We start from the raw sequence: 20,582 nt of genomic DNA, 5'->3' as shown, positions 1-20,582 counted from the left end.
GTTCGAAATGAAATTTTAATTATTTTCAGTATATTCCTTGCCTTAATTTACTTGTGTTTTTTTTTTTCCTTAGGATCTGAGCAGCAAAGATATGAAGAGAGATTTATATATAGTTGCCCATGTGATACGAATAGGTACTGTCGACCTTATCCGTTCACATGACTAAAGACCAGCCCACCTTGGGATAAGTATCTACTACTATGTTTGAGCTTTATCATCTCCCTAGCTCTTATCTGTGATGTCAGGTCTCAGGATGACAGTCCAGCTTGTAGCAGAACTCTACCTTAAGCTCAACTGCTATGGTAGCTGAACTTGACATAAATGAAAGCATTTTTTTTTTCACTTGAAATCTTCTGCTCCCTATTTGTTTTTGGACCCAAACTCTTTATTTCAAGTGGTCTGCTCTTTTGACATTCTTTCCATCACAGTGCCTTGCCTTTTGTACCAGCTTTTCCACTTCAGAGATCTTACAACAGGTTGCAGGTTGCCATCTTAACAGGTGGTGAATGGCCTTCGCTGTGTTTTGTATCCAAAAGTATGTATGTGTGCTGTTTTCCACAAAATGAGAGTTACCATCCTTACTGCAGTCAATATATGGTATTTCACTTTTACCCCACCCAAGATGAAAAAAGTGAGTTTTGCTACTGTTCTGTGGTTGATTTACTCACCCTTATTTCGAGCATATGGCATAATTTGGGGGGCTATGACTAACCAAGTCTTCCTCCATAGATTTGGGTTCTGGCATATCTTGTACCTTTTTGTCAAAGAATATTTTTTAATCCTTTGCCAACAAGACACCTGTTTTGCTGTACTTTTGTTTTGCTGTACTTTTGTTTTGCTGTATTTCCTAAGCATTTATTGAGGTTCCAGTTTTGCTCTTGCAAGTCCTCTACTGTAGGCACAGCCTTGGTAGGTGGGAGAAGCAAACTCCCATTCTTTCTGAGACAACTTTCGCTCCAGCAGAGGTTTAGGAGCAGCTTTGACAGCAAAATTTGGTTGGAAGAATAACACATTGTTGTTTGCATACATAGTTTTTACCTGGCAACTAAAAAACTCTGTATCCTTAATACGCCTAAGAAGTTTAAATCTAACACACTCGTTTTCCAAAGAAATTCATAAAACCACTGGTTCATTCTCATATGATTAATAAATGGACTATTGGTATTAAGGTAGATAATCAGGATGATTAATTGAATGTGGTGCAGGGGAAGAGCCCTGGCCAAAGGCCTGTTTGGCATTCCTCCACATAAATATTCTGCATCCTTGGATGGCTCCCTTCAGTCTTAAATTAGTCTTCCAATTTAGAGTATCTCTAAGGTGCCTATAGCTTTGACATCCTTGGATGACAACCAGGTGATACTGGTTCCAGAGGAGCCTGGAGTTCTCAGTCTGACTGGTATGTTCTGCTGTGCTCCAGGCCGGATGCTCCTGAATGACTCAAAGAAAGGCCCTGCTCACCTGCACTACCGGCGACCATATGGCTGTGCGGTCCTAAGCATCCTGGATGTTCTACAGTCACTCACAGAATTAAAGGAAGAAAAGGATTTTGTTCTTAAGGTTTACACGTGAGTAATAGAGATCAGAAATATTAATAATTTACAACATAAGACATTCCAGCCCTACCCTTGACAGCAGCAGTGCTCAAGCTTTGTGGGACACAGAACCACCAGAATATGTAGGATAGGGAGTTTTTTAAAAATGTAGAGATTTTGATCTAAGGTCTATATATATAAGTTTCCCAGGTGATAAGTTTCCCAGGTGATTCTGAAGCAGCTGAATTTGGAAACTTCCATCCTAAACTAGAAGTCTGGTAGTATAGACTTCTGTACTACCTCCTCTATCTAGGACTAACCAACACTATTATATATTTACAGGAAAACTAATAATGTAATTTCTCATGTGTTTTGGATATAAAAGTATCTTCTTTGTCTAATACTTGCCCCCCAGATATGGTAACTGAGCTAGGTACCAATGCAAATTGCTTCAAAGAATGATCACGAGTCAAATTGAGGAAAAGCAAGTTTTTCTGAGGAGCTGTGGTTTCACTCTTCACTTTTGTGACCACAGATCCATAAGTCACACCCAACTGGTCATGGCATTATTTTTAATGTTCATTAACCAGAGGACCTACCTTATAGAGAAGCAGTGCATCTCCTCCTGATTCTTATTAAACAATAGAAAAAAAATAAATGAAGAAAAGGAACAGAATTCAGGCATATCATCTGTCTTTGCTGATACAGGCTTGGGAATATTAGTGCTGAAAACATGATCTATGATGAGTTTAGTGAGTTTTTAAAGTAAGTGTTTCTAACTATGAGAATTTTTTTTCAAAAAAACATCTGTCCTCTTTTGGTTTTAACCCAGTATTATTTTTCCAAATGAAATCTGATATTGTCCATCACGATGTTAATGTATCTTCACCATAAATATTGTATGAATATTTTTCTGTATTATCTGTTCTGATTCAGGCAGGAAATAAACTTAATTCACAGTTATACTTAATTTGGGCCTTTGTATATTAACTGCATTTTATTAATTTCAAAATAAAAGTCCAGACCTCTATATTACCTATTTTGCCTTAAGCACTGTTCTGTTCAGAGTTGTGTACTTTATGGGATGAGGATCTTCCTTTGGAATAGTAACCTACAAAGGAAATTTTGGTGGGTTTTCTCTTCCTTTCATGCATCAGTCACAGACTTTCTCCATATCCCAAATCTCTTCATTGATGGCTGATGGGAACTGCTTTTTGATATACTTTCCTCCCTTTGAAAAGGACTAAACAGGAATCCAAAATCATCATCATTATCCTCTTACTCCACTCTGTCCTTCCCAAGGGCAAAGGGTTTATAGGTAGCACTCCCAAATTGCATCTCTTTGCATGTATCAGCTATTCCGTGCTTCACTGCAAATTCTCATTGTGGATAGGGGCTTGCTCAGCATCCGTCTTGAAATCATGCTGTCAGGCTTAATTGGCCTAATTGCTTCTAAAACAACAGAAGATCATTATCAAAAAAAATTTTTTTGAAGGACTAATAGAATCAAAATGTAGGATAATTTTTCCACTTGAAAACAGTAAAATTGTCAAATAGAGTTCCAACTGCATGTTTGCAAAATTGATTTTGTGCACAGTATGGAATTCCTCTAGGATTAGTGTTTTAAATCCACATCAGCACAGTGAATCCAGCCCTTAAGAGAAGCAATATTTTCCAATAAGTTTCATGGCACATGTTTGTTAGATTGAATTAGAAGCTTTAAAGATTTAATAATTGTTATTAATAGTGCTTTAGCCTCTGTTAGGACAGGATTTTGCAAAGATAAAAGACCCCTTGTATAGTTTTAATCAATGAATTGGCAAAATATCTCATTAGTTGTTAACATTCTCATCATTTCTTTTATTATTCAGTCAGCCTCAACCAGCGAAGATTCAAGCTCCTGGGTGTCTCTTGCCAAAGCCATTCCTCTGGCTTAATAGATGTTGTTTAATATCATGTGTGTGTATAGTGAAGGTCCCATATTGTTTTAAGAAAATCTCAACAAGAAGCTAGGGCGTGAAAACTAGGTTGCTTCCTAATGAGCCAAAAGCCTGAAAAATCACAAATAAATCATCACCCTATGCAATTCAGTCTGATATGTTTCCTCTTGGACAGAGGGACTAGGGTCACAGGCAGGCACAGGGCATGTCGAACCTGGAGCCTAGGACACAAAAGGAGAGGAGTGCTACAAAGCTAAAGCCAACACTAAGGTGAAGTCAAAGTGCCGTAAATAATGCATGTGACCAAACACAAGATGCTTCTGCATATGCAGTGACTACTCTCCAAATTCACAGTGTGACATAGTCTAAATAAACATTTTTAGGCCAACCTTAATGAAATAGATAATAACTACTTAGAATATTAAATCTATTATGTTAGTTATATTTTAAATCATATTATATAAAATGTATATTACCCATTACATATTCAACCACATGTTATATAAAATTGAGACAAGTATTACATTTTCCCCACTCTCATGTGTTATGAGAAAATTTTTTTCAAATTCTTCATATGCAACCATGTCATCAGGATTTTCTCAACATGAGAGCCACTTTCCGAGTCATCTGACACAGTTTTCCAAGGCATGGTCTTTCACTTCCATCAGGTTGGTTTTGATCCATCATTCTTTGAATCCTTGATGATGCGTTCACTAGAAGTTCATCTTGAGGCTCAATTACATTTTTGCTGAATATTTGGACACTTGCTGTTTCTGTGTCTTTATTTGTCCTGTAGGCCCATGTATGTGACCTTAATAATACAGCTGCTTACTATGCTACTTTTAAGGTGAGCTTTACAATAACATCCAGCTCTTCAGTTTGGAGGTCATACCCAAGGGTAATTACTAAATCTGTGTAGTTTTGCTCCTAAAAAAGAAGAAAAAAGGTCTTTAACCAATTCTGTCAGATAAGTTTTATAAACATCTAAAACTTGCATTGATTGAGATAATTTCAGGCTATGTAACTTACCCAAAATACTGCTGTGACATTCAAAATAAAGGGATTCAGAGAATGCCCCACAACATGACAGGACTTGTGAGGGTGGAAATATAAGGTGGCAATCTCTTCTCTTATGTGATGACTGGAAAGGACCCTATCCTTATATTTGAGGTAGACACACATTTCCTCTGAACACTGACTTTGGGGTCTTTGTTTCATAGCAACCTTATCCACAAAACTGCCTCAAGTTGGGAGTACTTGTTTAGGAGCCATTCTTAAATGGAGACCTGTTCTTAAATGAGTGAAGGGCCATTCAGCCTTCCTCATTTTAGGAGAGAAAAGAAGGCTCAAGTCTTTATATATATAACAACGTCAAATGAAAATACTGCTTCTCATTTGTGAGTCAGTTAAGGAAGTAGCTCATATTTCTCTCTCTCCTAGCCTAGGCCTTCCCAATTTTCCATGGATCATCATCCACCCAGGACTGTTATCTGCTGTGTCTGTTGTCAGTGTATGAGCATCTGCACCAAATGTCTGCTCAGGCCATTACAAAGAAGACCTAAATCCAGTAGGTCAATGCCCATGGAACTACTCTGTTTTGACTTGCAGTGCCCACCATCTCTAGCCTTAGAGCCCAGTTAGATTTGTTTGTGTGTTAGTGCTGCTGCAAAGCAGAATTCATTAAATAATGAGCCAGAGCAAAGAAAGTCAGCTCAGGAGACTCCTGTTCATGTAGAGGTGAAAAGGCTCACAACTCTAACACAGATATAAGTGTTGGCACATTGAGGTCCTAAGTATTCTCTGCCACAGGCTGGGAAAACACACCTGCGTTCTCCATTCCTTTTCTGTTGTTCTGCTCCTCCAGGAAAGTCACATTGAAAGAATGAGGGCTCTAAGGGTAGACAAACACAAAACCGCCTTCATATAACAACTTTGTTCACTGGTTTAAAGTAGTCAGTGGTATGTATGATCCCATCTTGTTTTTTTTTTAAGATAATACTTTCATCTATTAAATAGATGGATAGATTAGATAGATGAGGTGGTTGGTAAACAGAAGCTGTGAGATTTGGAAAAATCACCCTAATTCCCTGAACTTAAATTTCCTCATCTACAAAATTGAAAAAAAAAAAAAAAGGAATAAGGTAATATAAGAAACCACAAAAAAATATCCATAGAAACTAGTGAATCAAACAGGAAAAAGGTGGTAAATAAACAAGAAGACCAGTGGTTCAGGAAATGAGGTCTAACCAAATAATGGGCATACTGCCTGCCATCTAAAAAGGAATTTCCTGTATTTTTTTTTTTTTTTTTTTGCTAGTGACTCTTGGTTACAGGTAAGCTCCACCTTTACATCTAAACTGCAAATCCTATATAATTCCATGCATAATATCTTAATTACCCCATGGTAATCACATGAAATTTCCCATAGTCCATGTACTTCAGTTTAAAGAAGTTGACCAAATTCAGCCTTCTTAACTGGTGAGAGAAGGCAACACCAGAGCTCAGGTGTCCTTGCGAACATCTCTGCCTCCAGCTTGCAAGAGTCCAGAAAGCCCCTTTTTTTCCTCCACAGGGATAGAAAGAGCATTTTATACTGATACATGGTGGAATTTATAGTGGAGATCTAATTGTCATGACCCTTATGCATATAATAATGACTCAAAATTACTATAGTCAATTTATTAGAAATACAAAGAGAGCATAAAAGTACAATAAAAGCAAGAGACTTTAACATGCCTCTTGACACACAGGAAGACAAAAATGAATAAGGATGGAAATATTTAAATCAGGTAAATAACTCTGACTTCAAGAATCTGAATAAGGTTGATGTGACAGATACTAACAGTCAGCACCTTTGAACGCTCACCATGGGCTGTCATTACCCCTCTTTTATTGATAAGGAAACAGGCACAGAGTGGTGAGGCATGTGTTTGAGCAGCCTGATTAAGAGACTATGCTCTTAACCTCTTGCTCTCCTACCTCCAGATAGGGTGAGCATAATTTGTCATCTAAATCAGGACATTCTGATGGTCAAAAGGAGTGCTGTTGATGCCAGGACAGCAGGTGTAAATGGAGTATCCCCGCTCGCCAGGCCATATGGTCCTCCCAGCTCTAGACAAATCTTTTATCCAATAAAAAGAATACCTCTTTTCCAGTGCCTATGGAACATTTATAAAAATTATTCATAGAAAACATTTCCATAAATTCCATAAGGCACAAGCCACACTCTGATCACAGTGCAATTAGCATATAATGCATCATATTAGTCATCCAAAAGGGAAAAAACATATAATCATCCTGATATCAAAAAAGATACTTGACAAAGGTCAATCTTCATTCCCAATTTTTTTTTCATTCCCGATTATTTAACAATTTTAGCTTAGTAAACTCAGAATAAAATGCTGTTTGTTGCAATTTGAGGGGGTTAATAGATATCAGTAGATTGGTTCTAAGAGCAAAATATTAAGCAGGTATAGATAAAAATAGATATACAATACAGAGTGGCATAGATGGAAATTTATAATGTATATATATATACATATGTGTGTATACATATGTAAATAGTATATATAAACATGTCACTTTTATTAGCAAGAAAACTTATTTGAGATCACGGTTTGGATCTATGAGCCACATGGACTTTTGTATTTGTTTCCTGTGGCTGCTATAACAAATTACCGCAAATGTGGTGATTTATAACATAGAAATTTATTCTCACAATCTGGAGGCCAGAAGTCTGAAATCAAGATACCAGCAGGACCACACTCATTCTGGAGGCTCCAGGGGAAAATCTGTTCTTTGCATCTTCTGGGAGCTGTCAGCATGCCTTGATTTGCAGCTTCATCACTCTAATCTCTGCTTCTGTGGTCACATTGCCTCCTCCTCTCCTGTCTGCATTTTCTTCTCTTCTGTGTCTTAAATCTTCCTCTGCCTTTCTCTAAGGACATTTGTCATTGAAGTTGGACTCACCCAGATTATCCAGGATTATCTCCTAATCTCAAGATCCTTAACTTAATTACATCTATAAAGATCCTTTTTCCAAATAAGGTAACATTCACAGGTTCCAGGGATTAGGATATGGATATATCTTTTTAGGGGCCACCATTCAACCCACCACAACTTGTGATTAACATGAACCCTGAGTCAGAAAGACTATTATAGAGTCATCATCAGAGTGGAACCTGGTGATGCAGAGAGATTGTCTGTTCTCTGCAAATAGGTTGGTCCCAAAAGAGGGAAGAGGCAGAATTGACATGTTCATGCCCAGGTCCTTCTTCTAGAAGTGCTGGCCAAAGAGGTCACTCTTTCTCCCAGGAAAGTGACTAAATGGGGCCGAAATGTTACTCATGGAAGCCCTTCTACCACCTGGAAGGAGGACTAAAACTTAGTATTTCTGTTAAAGTGTTATGTGTGCATGCTTGCGTGCTATTTGTCTTTTTTTAATACTCTGTACTAAAATAAACATATATAGGTTGTAAAATAAATAATTTACATTTTTCATAAATAAAAATGCAGGGGCACCTGGGTGGATCTGTTGGTTAAGCGTCTGCCTTAGGCTCAGGTCATGATCTCAAGGTCCTGGGATCGAGCCCTACATCGGGCTCCCTGCTCAGTGGGGAGCCTGCTTCTCTCTCTCTCCCTCTCCCTCTGTGTGCTCTCTCTCTCTCTCTAGTTCTCACTCGCAAATAAATAAAATCATAAGTAAACAAAATCATAAATAAATAAATAAAAATGCAATTTCTCGTGGCCATGACAGCACATCCAGAATGTATCAAATTAGTTTGTGTCAGCTTGGTCTTGGAGATTCTGTTCAATTAGACCATTTTTATAGAAATATGTGCTGTTTTTCTTCATCCTTCTGGATACTTCTCTCTTTTTTTGCACTTTAGTCAGGACTACATGAAACAGTGGTCAGCATCAGTAGTATTTCTAAATCTGTAGGTTGTTGCCTATTTTCCATCTTATTAGGACTAACCAAATAAAAGCCAAAAGAACACCCAAAGAGAAAGAATTTTAACATGGAGTATTTGCACTAAATTAAGTTTTACACCATAACCAAGAGTCAGTAGTTGTAATTAAGTAGAGACAAAATGGGAATGCTGACTGACATCAGGGATACAAGGACCCTGAAGCCCGGTGCAGGAGTAAGGTTTTCAGGGTTATAGTACTCAGCCTCTTTCTCTCTGCACCCCACCCCAACCCTGCCTGCCTGTCCTACTTTTGGGACCAAGCAGACCTATGTTTAGACTCTAGCTCCACTTCTTTCTTCTCAGTAAAATGAACATTAGGAGAATTAAGTGAAATAAAATATGGGAATATACCCCAACCATTGTCTACCTATAGTAGGCCCCCTTCTAAAAATGCAAAGGTTATATGCAACTGATAATTTATTGAACACAAAACATTGAACATCTGAAACTAATGATGCACCATATGTTGGATAATTGAATTTAAACAAAAAATAAAATAAAAAAATAAAATGCAAACTTAAAGGTCTTACAAACAACCCTTTAAAATTTCTTAAGCATTTTAAACATTTTTTGTGTTGTTCACCTTGGAGAAAGAGGAGAAGAAAGTTGGGTGAATAACCATCAGAAACACAGAAATTAAATTAAGGAGATTGTAGGGAAGAGGCAGATGCTAACGTGTGCTCTGGTACATGAGTGAATGAGAAGAGTATTCTGAACTCTGTTGAGCAGAACCCGAACTCCTGCTCCAGTGCTTCTGAATGCTTGGGAATCCCATGTAGAAAACCAAAATGCTCTCACCTCTCTGTCTTCTTCCTTGAGTAAAATCCCTGGACATGTGGTAGTTGAAGTGCTGTGCTGTTTATCTCCCCTCTGAGGAAAGCAGACTGCTACAGAGGCATACAGACCTCTTTTAGATCACAATCCCTCATGTGTCTTATGATTGAGGACAAACTACCAACATCAGTAATCATGCTCTACATATTAATTTGATTGGATAGAACATAATCATGCTTCATTATAATCACAACTCATTTGATTATTTAATAAATGCTCCCATTTATAATTTGTCCTTATAAAATATCCTAGTGATTGGTTAAAATATGCTGATGACAGCACATCCACTTATTTTCAGATGATTTGAGTAGCTCCTTGGCATTCAGGAAAGGAAGATATTTGAAAGATCAGTTAGGAGGTGATTACACTAGTCCAGAAGAGAGATGATAATGGTTGTACCGAGGCCATGAAGAGGAGAGGTGAATGAATTAATACACACTGACACTGTGGATGTGGTTGACAAAGCACTATCTCCACTATACTGCAAAAAAAAAAAACCCAAAAAACAAAAAAACCCCCACACATTAATGTTTTATTGGAGAAATGCTGAAATTACACCATCTATTGGAAGGAGGGAGTTAATTTTCAAGACTCTTCTTTTGAAGTGAGAGGGGCAGTATGTTATTTATGACAAACTGTAGTCAGATTTCTGTTAAAGAAAGTAACTACTGATCTTGTAAACCTAGAAAGTGACACACACACAAAAAAAAACTGACAGCAAGACAAGTCTTTAATCCTCACCAGCTGGGCACTTCTCTGATGTACTGACTGGTTGGAAGAGATGAGACAGTGTGCATGTCAGACAGGAAGGGCTGGATGTGCTGTTCCCAGCACCTCTCACTTTTGATTTCCAACTGGGTTGCTAAATCACAAGTGCTCATCCTGAAGAACACTCTCCCCCTTCCTTTGTAAGAAAGGAATTCTGTAAGTAGAAACTATCCTCACAGCTCTGGACTACAAGAACTTCATCTTTGGTAATTCTTTGCAGCATCTCTAAGTGAGACTTCTTTATATTGATTAAGGAGTCCGAAGGGCCACTGACTGAGTAACAAAATTAAGCTAATGACTAATTTCCTTTATCTCTTAATGGCTTCCATACAAACTCTTTTATTTAATTGTTCTTCACATTGCTTGTACTTCACACTGCTGGATGGCACATGATAAAACTTTTTTTCTGTTGTTAAGTCTTTATACTATTTTTTCAGCTCCTTACTCTTTGATTTCTTTTTTATTATTATTTGAATGTAGTTGACACACAACATTACATTAGTTTCAGATGTGCAACATAGCGATTCATCTTCTCTATACATTATGCTCTGCTCACCACAAAAACAGAAATACTATATGATCCAATAATTCCACTACTGGGTATTTACCCAAAGAAAACAAAAGCACTAATTCAAAAAAGATATATGCACCCTTATGTTTATTGCAGCATTATTTACAATAGCCAAGATATGGAAGCAACTCAAGTGTCCATCAATAGACAAATAGATAAGGAAGATGTGGTATATACACACACACACAGACACACACACACACATACACAGGAATATTGTGCGGCCTTAAAAAAAAGACTCAAAGAGGCACATGCACCCCAATGTTTATAGCAGCAATGTCCACAATAGCCAAAATAATGGAAAGAGCCCAGATGTCCATCGACAGATGAATGGATATAGAAGATGTGGTGTGTATGTATATATATATATATGTATATACACATACATACACACACACATACACACACACACACACACATACCTACATACCATGGAATATTACTCATCCATCAAAAAGAATGAAATCTTGCCATTTGCTAGGATGTGGATAGAACTAGAGGGTATTATGCTAAGTGAAATAAGTCAGTCAGAGAAAGACAAATACCGTATGTGGTATTTCATTCATATGTGGAATTTAAGAAACAGAATAGATGAACATAGAGGAAGGGAAGGAAAATAAAATAAGATCAAAACAGACAAACCATAAGAGACTCTTAACTATAAGAAACAAACTGAAGGTTGCTGGAATGGGCTAAATGGGGGATGGGCATTAAGGAGGGCATTTGATGTAATGAGCACTGGGTGTTATATGCAACTGATGAATCAATAAATTCTACCCCCAAAAGTAATAATACACTATATGTTAACTAAATTGAATTTATTAAGATTTTATTTATTTATTTGACAGAGAGATAGAGCCAGAGAGCACAAGCGGGGGCAGGGTGGGGCAGGCAGAGGGAGAGGGAGAAGCAGGCTCCCTGCTGAGCAGGGAGCCCGATGCGGGGCTCAATTCCAGGACCTCAGGATCATGACCTGAGCCGAAGGCAGACACTTAACTGACTGAGCCACCCAGGCGCCCCAACTAAATTGAATTTAAATAAAAAAAATTTTTTTAAAGATGTGATCTTGCCATTTTTGACAACATAGATGGACCTAGAGGGCATTATACTAAATGAAACAAGTCAGACTGAGAAAGTCCAATACCGTATGATTTCACATGATAAAATTCTTACTGGGGTTTCCTATTTGAAGTGGCTGTGCTGGACTACACACTTCTATGTAACCATGGAAAGATCCTGTGAGTTTTCCTTTGTGCCTGGGTCTTCCATTTTAGAGTCAGAAGGTACGGACTCATACCTTCGTATGCAACAGGGGAAGGGGTGGGGCCAAGGCTCTGGGGACTCTTGGTGTCACATGGAATTTTCAAGAGATGACCCCAATCTCATTTCAGTTGTTTCATCAAAGTGTTTGCATTAGGATGAGGAATTCCTGGTCTCTGTTTCTAAACTATAACAAGTACTTGTGTGGTTGCAGCTCTCTTGGAATTGCCCTTTAGAGGGGAAGACTCTGAAATGTCAGAAATTAACAGAGGTGCAATATTGTTCCTCTGTTCTCTCTTTTGTCCCAATCCTGAAGCCCCTAGGGAAGGACTTTATATGTTTAGACATTCAACCTTCTCTGCTAAGCTCTCCTTTCCCTTGACTACAGAGGTTTTCACAGTGGATCAAACTCACTATACTCTCCTAAATTTTTCCTCCTCTCTTGGTTTGGCTGAAACAGCCACAAGCATATATCCACACTGCCCTGAGCGTAGCAGGATTTTCCTTTGGGGCCAGTATAATGACTATTGAATGATGATACAAAGCCAATGCAAGGCATGGCAGTTCCTAAACAGTAGTCGTTGTTGAGAGGAACTGTTATTTTCCCTCTCAGGAACTTGCCTCTGGAACCTAGTGCGTGTGTGTGTGTGCGCGCGCATATGTGTGTGTGTAAGGGACTAGAAGAGAAAAACTTGTCGTGTGGGAGAGTGCTACTTCAGAGAAAAGGATATTTTGCCACTTAAAATATTTGTTGAGATTCATTTTAGAGTTTCAACACTTTCCTCAAGTGTGAATCTTCTATGGGCCTTAACAGAAAACAAGCCTTGTCTAATTTAGTAAAACATAGGAAAGTGAGTTTGAAGTTTTCCTTCAAAGTTAGCATTTCAGTTGGAACATCAGACCAGATGTTGAAAAGCCTTGAGAGCCATAATGCCTGTCCTTCTGTTGCAGGTGCAACAACGAGAGTGAGTGGTCCCAGATCCATGAGAATATCATCCGCAAGTCCAGCGCCAAGTATTCTGCCCCCAGCGCCAGCCATGGTAACATACTTCTCTGCCTAGAAAACTTTGTGTCGTGCTTGCTGTTGCTGATCATACAGACCTCAGTGAATTTCTGCTGATCAGTTGCCATATGTAAAGTTCAATTCCCTACAAACATTTATTCTCCTCCCCAGTCACTTTCTACTATTTTTTTGGTGATAATTTGAGACCTTTCCTAATTACTTCTAACCAAAATACATTTTCTATTCTTTCTAAAATGGATCCCATGTGCTTTGATAGGTGACTTGAGTTCCAATTTAAATCCAAAGTGAACAAAATTGCTGCAGGGTTTGTCACATTGTGAAGTCTGTGTTTTCCTGAACAAAGAATACACATCCTAGCCAAAAATAAAAGACAAATATTAATAATCACTTTTTCTATTCCTGTTCAGCGTTAGCATCACCAAGAAAGCCTGACACTAATGAGAATCAGTGATTAATCTGCCAATATCATTCAGGAACTAGAATAGACAATCTTTATTTCACAGCAGCTTTTTATCTTAGTTCAACTTCTTTTCCTTTTTTTTTTTAAAGATTTTATTTATTTATTTGACAGAGAGAGACACAGCAAGAGAGGGAACACAAGCAGGGGGAGGGGGAGAGGGAGAAGCAGGCTTCCCGCAGAGCAGGGAGCCCGATGCAGGGCTCGATCCCGACCCTGGGATCATGACCTGAGCCGAAGGCAGACGCTTAATGACTGAGCCACCCAGGCACCCCAACTTCTTTTCCTTTTCCCTCCTTTTCTTTTAAAACGCTTAATTTCTCTTTAAGTCTTGGTGCAATTCCACACATTAGAAAGATTGTATTTTCTAATTTGAACATTAATTGCTTGATTAAATTAGAAGCACTATTTAAAAGCCTCTGAGCTTTTATGTACACTTGAAGATAGCTTTCAAATTATATAGAACCATGTTTCTTCTGACAGTTTTAACCTCTCAGTTATCTCATAATCTCTTTTACATAACTTTCTTTATTTTTTAACTTCCATATCCTTGTTGTAAATAGAAAGTGGGCCTTAAATAACAGTGTAAAGCCACTGCAAGACATGGCAGTCTCCAAAATTATTAAGAAGAACTAAGTTTTCACTACTAGGTATATATCCAAAAAGTACAAAAATGCTGATTCGAAGGGGCACATGTACCCCAGTGTTCATAACAACATTATCAACAATAGCCAAATTATACAAAGAGCCCAAATGTCCATCGACTGAGGAATGGATGAAGAAGGTGTGGTATATAAGTATATATATATACACACACACACAATGGAGTATTACTCAGCCATCAGAAAGGATGAATACTTAGCATTTACATCAATGTGGATGGACTGGAGGGTATTATGCTGAGTGAAATAAGTTAGAGAAAGACAAATACCATATAATTTCACTTATATGTGGAATTTAAGAAACAAAACAGATGAACATAGGGGGAAGGAAGGAAAAATAAAATAAAGAGGCAAACCATAGGAGACTCTTAAATGTAGAGAACAACTGAGGGCTGCTGGAGGGGAGGAGGATGGGGGAAGGGCTAAATGGGTGATGGGCATTAAGGAGGGCACTTGTTGGGATGAGCACTGGGTGTTGTATGTGGACGATGAATCACTGGATTCTGCTCCTGAAACCAGCGCTGCACTGTATGTTAACTAACTTGAAATTTAAAAAAAAAAAAAAAAAGAACTTAATTTTTTCTTTATCAGGGTTAGCAGATACTGAACTAGGAGGGTCCTCAGAGCAGCTCCACACCAGAGGCTGCAAAGTTTGAGACTCTCAGCTAGGAGTACTTGATTTCTCTAAAACTCTGGCATGGGGAGCCTCAGGATCTCTCTCACTATTTTTAAGTGATTGTTTTTTCTGTGTATGTGCCTGGATGCCAAGGAGCTCCATGTAGTGTGCTTGAAGGGGAAGGGAGCCCATATTTCTCATCTAAAATGAGGCTAAAGCAAGAAGCAAATAAACCTTGTTTTTAAAATATAAAGTTACCGGTAATTTGGAAGACTACCATTCACATCCATACTTATGGTGTTCTTTGCTTTATTTACTTACTTGATTTGTAAAGAGCTGCCTCTGGCTACAAGTTCTTGGGACATGATATGATTAAAATATGGAGAACATTATAAAAGAAAGATTGTAGTAATAATACACTTTTAAAAACAATTGAAAGATTGGTTTCCACCATCACCTCCCCAGGTTAAGATGTTGAATTGTGTCTCACTTCTCAGAACAGGGGCGGTGCCATCTTCAGTGTCTGTGGTTTTTATCCAGAACTCACAAACACTGGCCATTTCTAATCACACTTGCCCTAGTGAAAAAGGCACCTGCAGAGTGCAGGGGGGCACACAAAAAATTCAAAATGGATGAAAGAGCTAAATGTGAGACAGGAAACCATTAGAATCCTAGAGGAGAACACAGGGAGCAACCTCTCTGACCTCAGCCGCAGCAACTATCTTGCTAGGCACGTCTCTGGAGGAAAGGGAAACAAAAGCAAAAATGAACTATCAGGACTTCATCAAGATAAAAAGCTTCTGCACAGTGAAGGAAACAATCAACAAAACTAAAAGGCAACCTACAGAACGGGAGAAGATATTTGCAAATGACATATCTGACAAAACGTTAGTATCCAGAATCTACAAAGCACTCATCAAAATCAACACCCAAAAAATAAATAATCCAGTTAAGAAATGGGCAGAAGACATGAATAGACATTTTTCCAAAGAAGACATCCGGTGGCCAACAGACACATGAAAAGATACTCAACAACATTCATCATCAGGGAAATAAAAATCGAAACCGCAATGAGATATCACCTCACATCTGTCAGAATGGTTAAAATTAACAACACAGAGAAAGTCAATTATCATATGGTTTCACTTATTTGTGGAACATAAGGAATAGCATGGAGGACATTAGGAGAAGGAAGGGAAAAATGAGGGGCGGGGGGAATTGGAGGGAGAGATGAACCATGAGAGACTATGGACTCTGAGAAACAAACAGGGTTTTAGAGGGGAGGGGGGAGGGGGATTGGTTAGCCCAGTGATGGGTATTAAGGAGGGCATGTACTGCATGGAGCACTGGGTGTTATACGAAAACAATGCATCGTGGATCACCACATCAAAAACTAATGATGTATTTGTATGGTGACTAACATAACATAATAAAATTTTTTTTTAAATTTTTTAAAAAATAAAATTAACAACATAGGAAACGATGGATGTTGGCTAGTATGTGGAAAAAGGGGAACACTCTTACACTGTTGATGGGAATGCAAACTGATGCAGCCACTGTGGAAAACAGTATGGAGTTTCCTCAAAAAGTTGAAAATAGAACTACCTTATGACCCAGCAATTGCACTACTAGGTATTTACCCAAAGAATGCAAAAATACTGATTTGAAGGGGTACATGTACCCCAATGTTATAGAAGCACTATCAGCAATAGCCAACTTATAGAAAGAGCCCAAATGTCCATCGACTGATGAATGGATAAAGAAGATGTCATACACACACACACACACACACACACACACACACACATGAATATTACTCAGCCATCAAAAAGAATGAAATCTTGCCATCTGCAGTGATGTGGATGGAGCTAGAGAGTATTATGCTAAGCAAAATAAGTCAGAGAAAGACAAATACCATATGATTTCACTCATAGGTGGAATTTAAGAAACAAAATAGATGATAATAGGGGGAAAATAGAGAGGGAAGCAAACCATAAGAGACACTTTTTTTTTCTTTAAGTAGGCTCCACGCCCGGCATGGAGCCCAACTGGGGGCTTGAATTTACAACCCTGAGATCAAGACCTGAGCTGAGATCAAGAGTTGGATGCTTAACCAACTAAGCCACCCAGGCACCCCCTAAAGACTCTTAAATATAGGGAACAAACTAAGGGTTGCTTGAGGGGAGGTGGGTGGGGGTGGGCTAAATGGGTGATGGATATTAAGGAGGGCACTTGTGTTGAGCACTGGGTGTTATATGTAAGTGATGAATCACTAAATTCTACCCCTGAAACCAATATTACAGTGTACGTTAACTAGAATTTAAATAAAAATTTGAAACAACAAAAAAAATCCTTTAGCTTTCTAGAACATTTCTTTAGAATAACATATACTTTCTGCATCAAAATTTTTTTCAAGAAAAGTGCTGAACTTTGCATATTTTCTTCCAGAAAAAAAAACATGACTCTTTATGTCTTTTCTCGTACTAGAGTACAGGGTGGAGATGTGGTTCTGAGTAAGAAAATGCTTTTGTTTTTGCAGGTCTTATCATTTCTCTGCAGCTTCTTCGTGGAGACATGGAACAGATTAGGAGAGAAAACCCCATGATATTTAATAGGGGATTGGCAATTACAAGAAAATTGGGATTTCCTGATGTCATCATGCCAGGTAGGCAGCCCTTCTTGGGCCTGGGTTGGGAGCAGGGTTAGAAGGATGGAATCTGGTGCTCCTCTCATGAGCAGATGGTGAACTGTGCTGGGGAGGAGCCCTGCAGCCATTAAAAGCCTCTGAATCCAAGTCAGGTTGCTGACTACAATCTGTAGTCAGTGGCTCCTTTATTGGCATCTGTTCTTTTCCAGAAGCCCCCACATCATATTCACCCATGCGACATGACAATCCAGCAGATGGGCTTTGTTGTCTCCTGTAGAGACTGGATGGTAGGAATCAACATGAAACTCTTCATGGGGATGCTTTATACCTTCTTTGGCTCACAAGAGCTTCCTCTTTAAGGGGGAGAATACACCAAAATATGTGCCTGTAGTATTGATGAATCCAATTCATGTAGGAAAAGCAGATACATTTTAATGTATCAGAAAACAAATCAGGCAAATGGTATGTTAGGCACTAGGAATAGTACTACCTAGCCAGTTTCTTAGGGATTGGCGCACTGTTCTCATCTAATGCCCAGCGGAAAGCCAGAGCAGAAAGTGGGAATGCATCAACCCTCGTGTGTGGTTCTAGAAGGTCAGTCTCAGGTTCATGTTTCCTAGTCAGGTCGATGCAGGCAAAGCTAGAGAAGTGGATTGAAATAGGCCATCAGAACCAAGAGGACTTTAGGGAGTGAGGGAAGGATAGAGGTGTGGCTCAGATGGAGGGATGGTGGTCTGATAAGCAGAGGAGATATGAACGAAGAAGGGGAAATCAGAACAAGCAAATAGCTGGTTTTCTGAATGAATTACAGGAGTAGTGGACCTACCCTTCCCATTGAATTTGAATGATCCGGTAAAAGCTTGTTTGCTTCTGTTTGAAAGAGCCAGGGTAGGCCAGACTGAACTGATTGTGACCACTCTGTATATCACCTGTTTGGAGTTCTTCATGGTGCTCTAAATTCCCTTGTTGGAAATATTTGTCAGCACACACCCAAGGGGGAGTATGGCCTGAGCACAGAAGGCCCAGGTGATGGATTCAAGCTGCCTTCCAACTTCTCCCACTGTGCCTGGACTTGTTTTCTCTTGCCTGCATCCCCTCCCCATAGACACTGTGAATGCAGAGTAAGCGGCTGGGAACAGCCCTCATCTCCTGCTCATGCACACAGAAAGATCTTTTGGGTGGGAAACCTGGGCCACTCAATCAATTCCATGTTTAGCTAAATGCTAGGGAGACTTCATGCTTATAAAGTGCCCCCATCTGACTGTTGTAGAGCAATATCCTTCATAGGACACTTTTTCCATTCTGTCCTGACACCATTCCTCAGCCCTGGTTGTCAGGACAAGAAGAGCCCAGGCATGGTCCTGGCTTCTTGGCAAAATGTCATGGAAGAAGGAAGAGTGGTTACCAAAATTGATCTGGTGGTTTTTTATTTTAAGTTAGATATCCAGGCTCATGAGGTAGAGTAATACATTCTAAGAGATATACTTAAAGTCCTTCCTTTCTTTTAAGAACTTATTTGCCTGACATTTAGACATTTCTTTCTTCTTAACATTCACAGTCAGAGAATTAAAAACCAAATGAACAAAGACTAAAAATGAACAAACTTAAGTCAAAACAATTCTTAAGTAAAGTTTGATTTCAAGAGTTACGTTGTCTAGCCCTCATCTAAGGAAAGAAATCCTTTTGTGGAGCACCCCGCATCTCTTTGCATCATTGACAAAACAGTTTAGAAAGGACTTCGGGGTATGCTAGATGAGTCTGGGGAAATCAGCTGTATCAGGCACTGGTGAAACAAGCTAAGGTTAGGGGAGTTTTCCCTCCCCTGGGCAGCGAAGGGACCATCATATAATTTGCAATCCTGAAAGGTCCAGGCCAGGCCTGTGAGTATGCTGCTTCCTGGGTTGTCCGCCTTTGAGTACTGAGTGCTACAGCTGAAAGTAAGGATTGGTTCACAGGCAGGATGCAATCTTTTGTGCATAATCTGTCTCCTCCTCTACCCTTCGTCCCCCTGAGGAAAGAGCTTTTTTGCAAATGGCCACTCCCAGGGTTGTGAGCTAACAACTGACTGACAGACCTTTCAGTGCACTCCAAGATATCATCAGAGAGAGTTTTCCATTCTCAGGCATGGTGATAGAGCTGGCCTGCAGCTTCTGGAGCAACAGGAAAAGTGTACAGGCATGTTTTACATTGCGGTCAACCTATCTTGGGAAACCATATGCTCAGAAGTCCCTTAGTGAGACTTCTGCAGCTGAACCACCCTTCACCCGTGGGAATGTTGTACCTGGGCTGCAGCACTCTCTCAGCCCATATAGTGCTGCTATGTCCCAGTTACAAGAAGTTGCAACTTCCTGATACATGGACATACATATGAGAAATGAACAAGGCAATGAATTATGTCAGTAACTGTGAGCATTTCAACACTTAAGTTACAGAGTTAAACCAGGCTCTAGCCACACCAGTATCCAACATACCCTTTTGAAAAAGGTCTTTTTGATGGTCTCCCATTGCTCTCCATGGGTGTGTAACACATCGTGTGGCCGCTGTGAACCAGAGATGTGCTACTCTGTGCCACCACTGAGACTATACAGCCATCCAGCTCGGCTCATGACCCGTGGTAGTGAGCAAGAGGCAGGAGTGCTATTGCTCGTGCCCTGTGAGGTCCCAGAGAAGGCACACCAACCAGGAGTTGACATTCTTTTTTTTTTTTAAAGATTTTATTTATTTATTTGACAGAGAGACAGCGAGAGAGGGAACACAAGTAGGGAGAGTGGGAGAGGGAGAAGCAGGCTCCCCGCTCAGCGGGGAGCCCGATGCGGGGCTCGATCCCAGGACCCTGGGATCATGACCTGAGCCGAAGGCAGCCGCTTAACTGACTGAGCCACCCAGGCGCCCCAGGAGGTGACATTCTTGATTATAGAAGAAGAACAAATAGATATGGGAATTTAAGCCTAATTTTTAAACTGAGCACTCCCAGCCTTTTATTGGTTGGTCACCATATTCCTGTGGGTACTTCCTCCTTCTCTCCAAACTCATTTTAGTCCAGTTCAGAAGCTAATAACTCCTTTCCTAGATTTTTCTTTTCAAGAAAATGGTCAGGAAAGACTAGAGCAGGACAAGTGTTCCAGGTGAACAAGTTGGAGTTAACATTGTTCCCAATGAAGTACCCAAAAGAAAACTGCCGGCCAAAAGACTGTAAACTGAAAGGAATGATTTAAAAACTTTTGCTCAAGAAGAGGCTGTGCCCTCCTGCAGACCATGCCTGAGCCAGCAGAGCTGTGCCACCGCTGTCTACATCCCTCTC

At 39.5% G+C, this 20,582-nt stretch overlaps 1 protein-coding gene across 5 annotated transcripts in view; it reads left to right on the top strand.

The window, feature by feature from the left end:
• Window positions 1–20,582, top strand: part of DOCK3 (dedicator of cytokinesis 3) — a 589,066-nt gene that overhangs the window by 472,323 nt on the left and 96,161 nt on the right. For all 5 annotated transcript variants that reach the window (XM_078077688.1, XM_078077697.1, XM_078077693.1 and 2 more), the window contains exons 11-14: window positions 74–134; window positions 1,418–1,565; window positions 12,827–12,915; window positions 17,174–17,299. In XM_078077688.1, coding sequence (XP_077933814.1) covers window positions 74–134; window positions 1,418–1,565; window positions 12,827–12,915; window positions 17,174–17,299 — 424 coding nt within the window. The remainder of the gene's footprint in view (window positions 1–73; window positions 135–1,417; window positions 1,566–12,826; window positions 12,916–17,173; window positions 17,300–20,582) is intronic.

Source organism: Halichoerus grypus, chromosome 1, assembly GCF_964656455.1.
Source record: "Halichoerus grypus chromosome 1, mHalGry1.hap1.1, whole genome shotgun sequence".
Lineage (NCBI taxonomy): Eukaryota > Metazoa > Chordata > Mammalia > Carnivora > Phocidae > Halichoerus > Halichoerus grypus.
The sequence above is the reverse complement of the archived record's forward strand: the minus strand, read 5'-3'. Positions and strand labels throughout refer to the sequence as shown.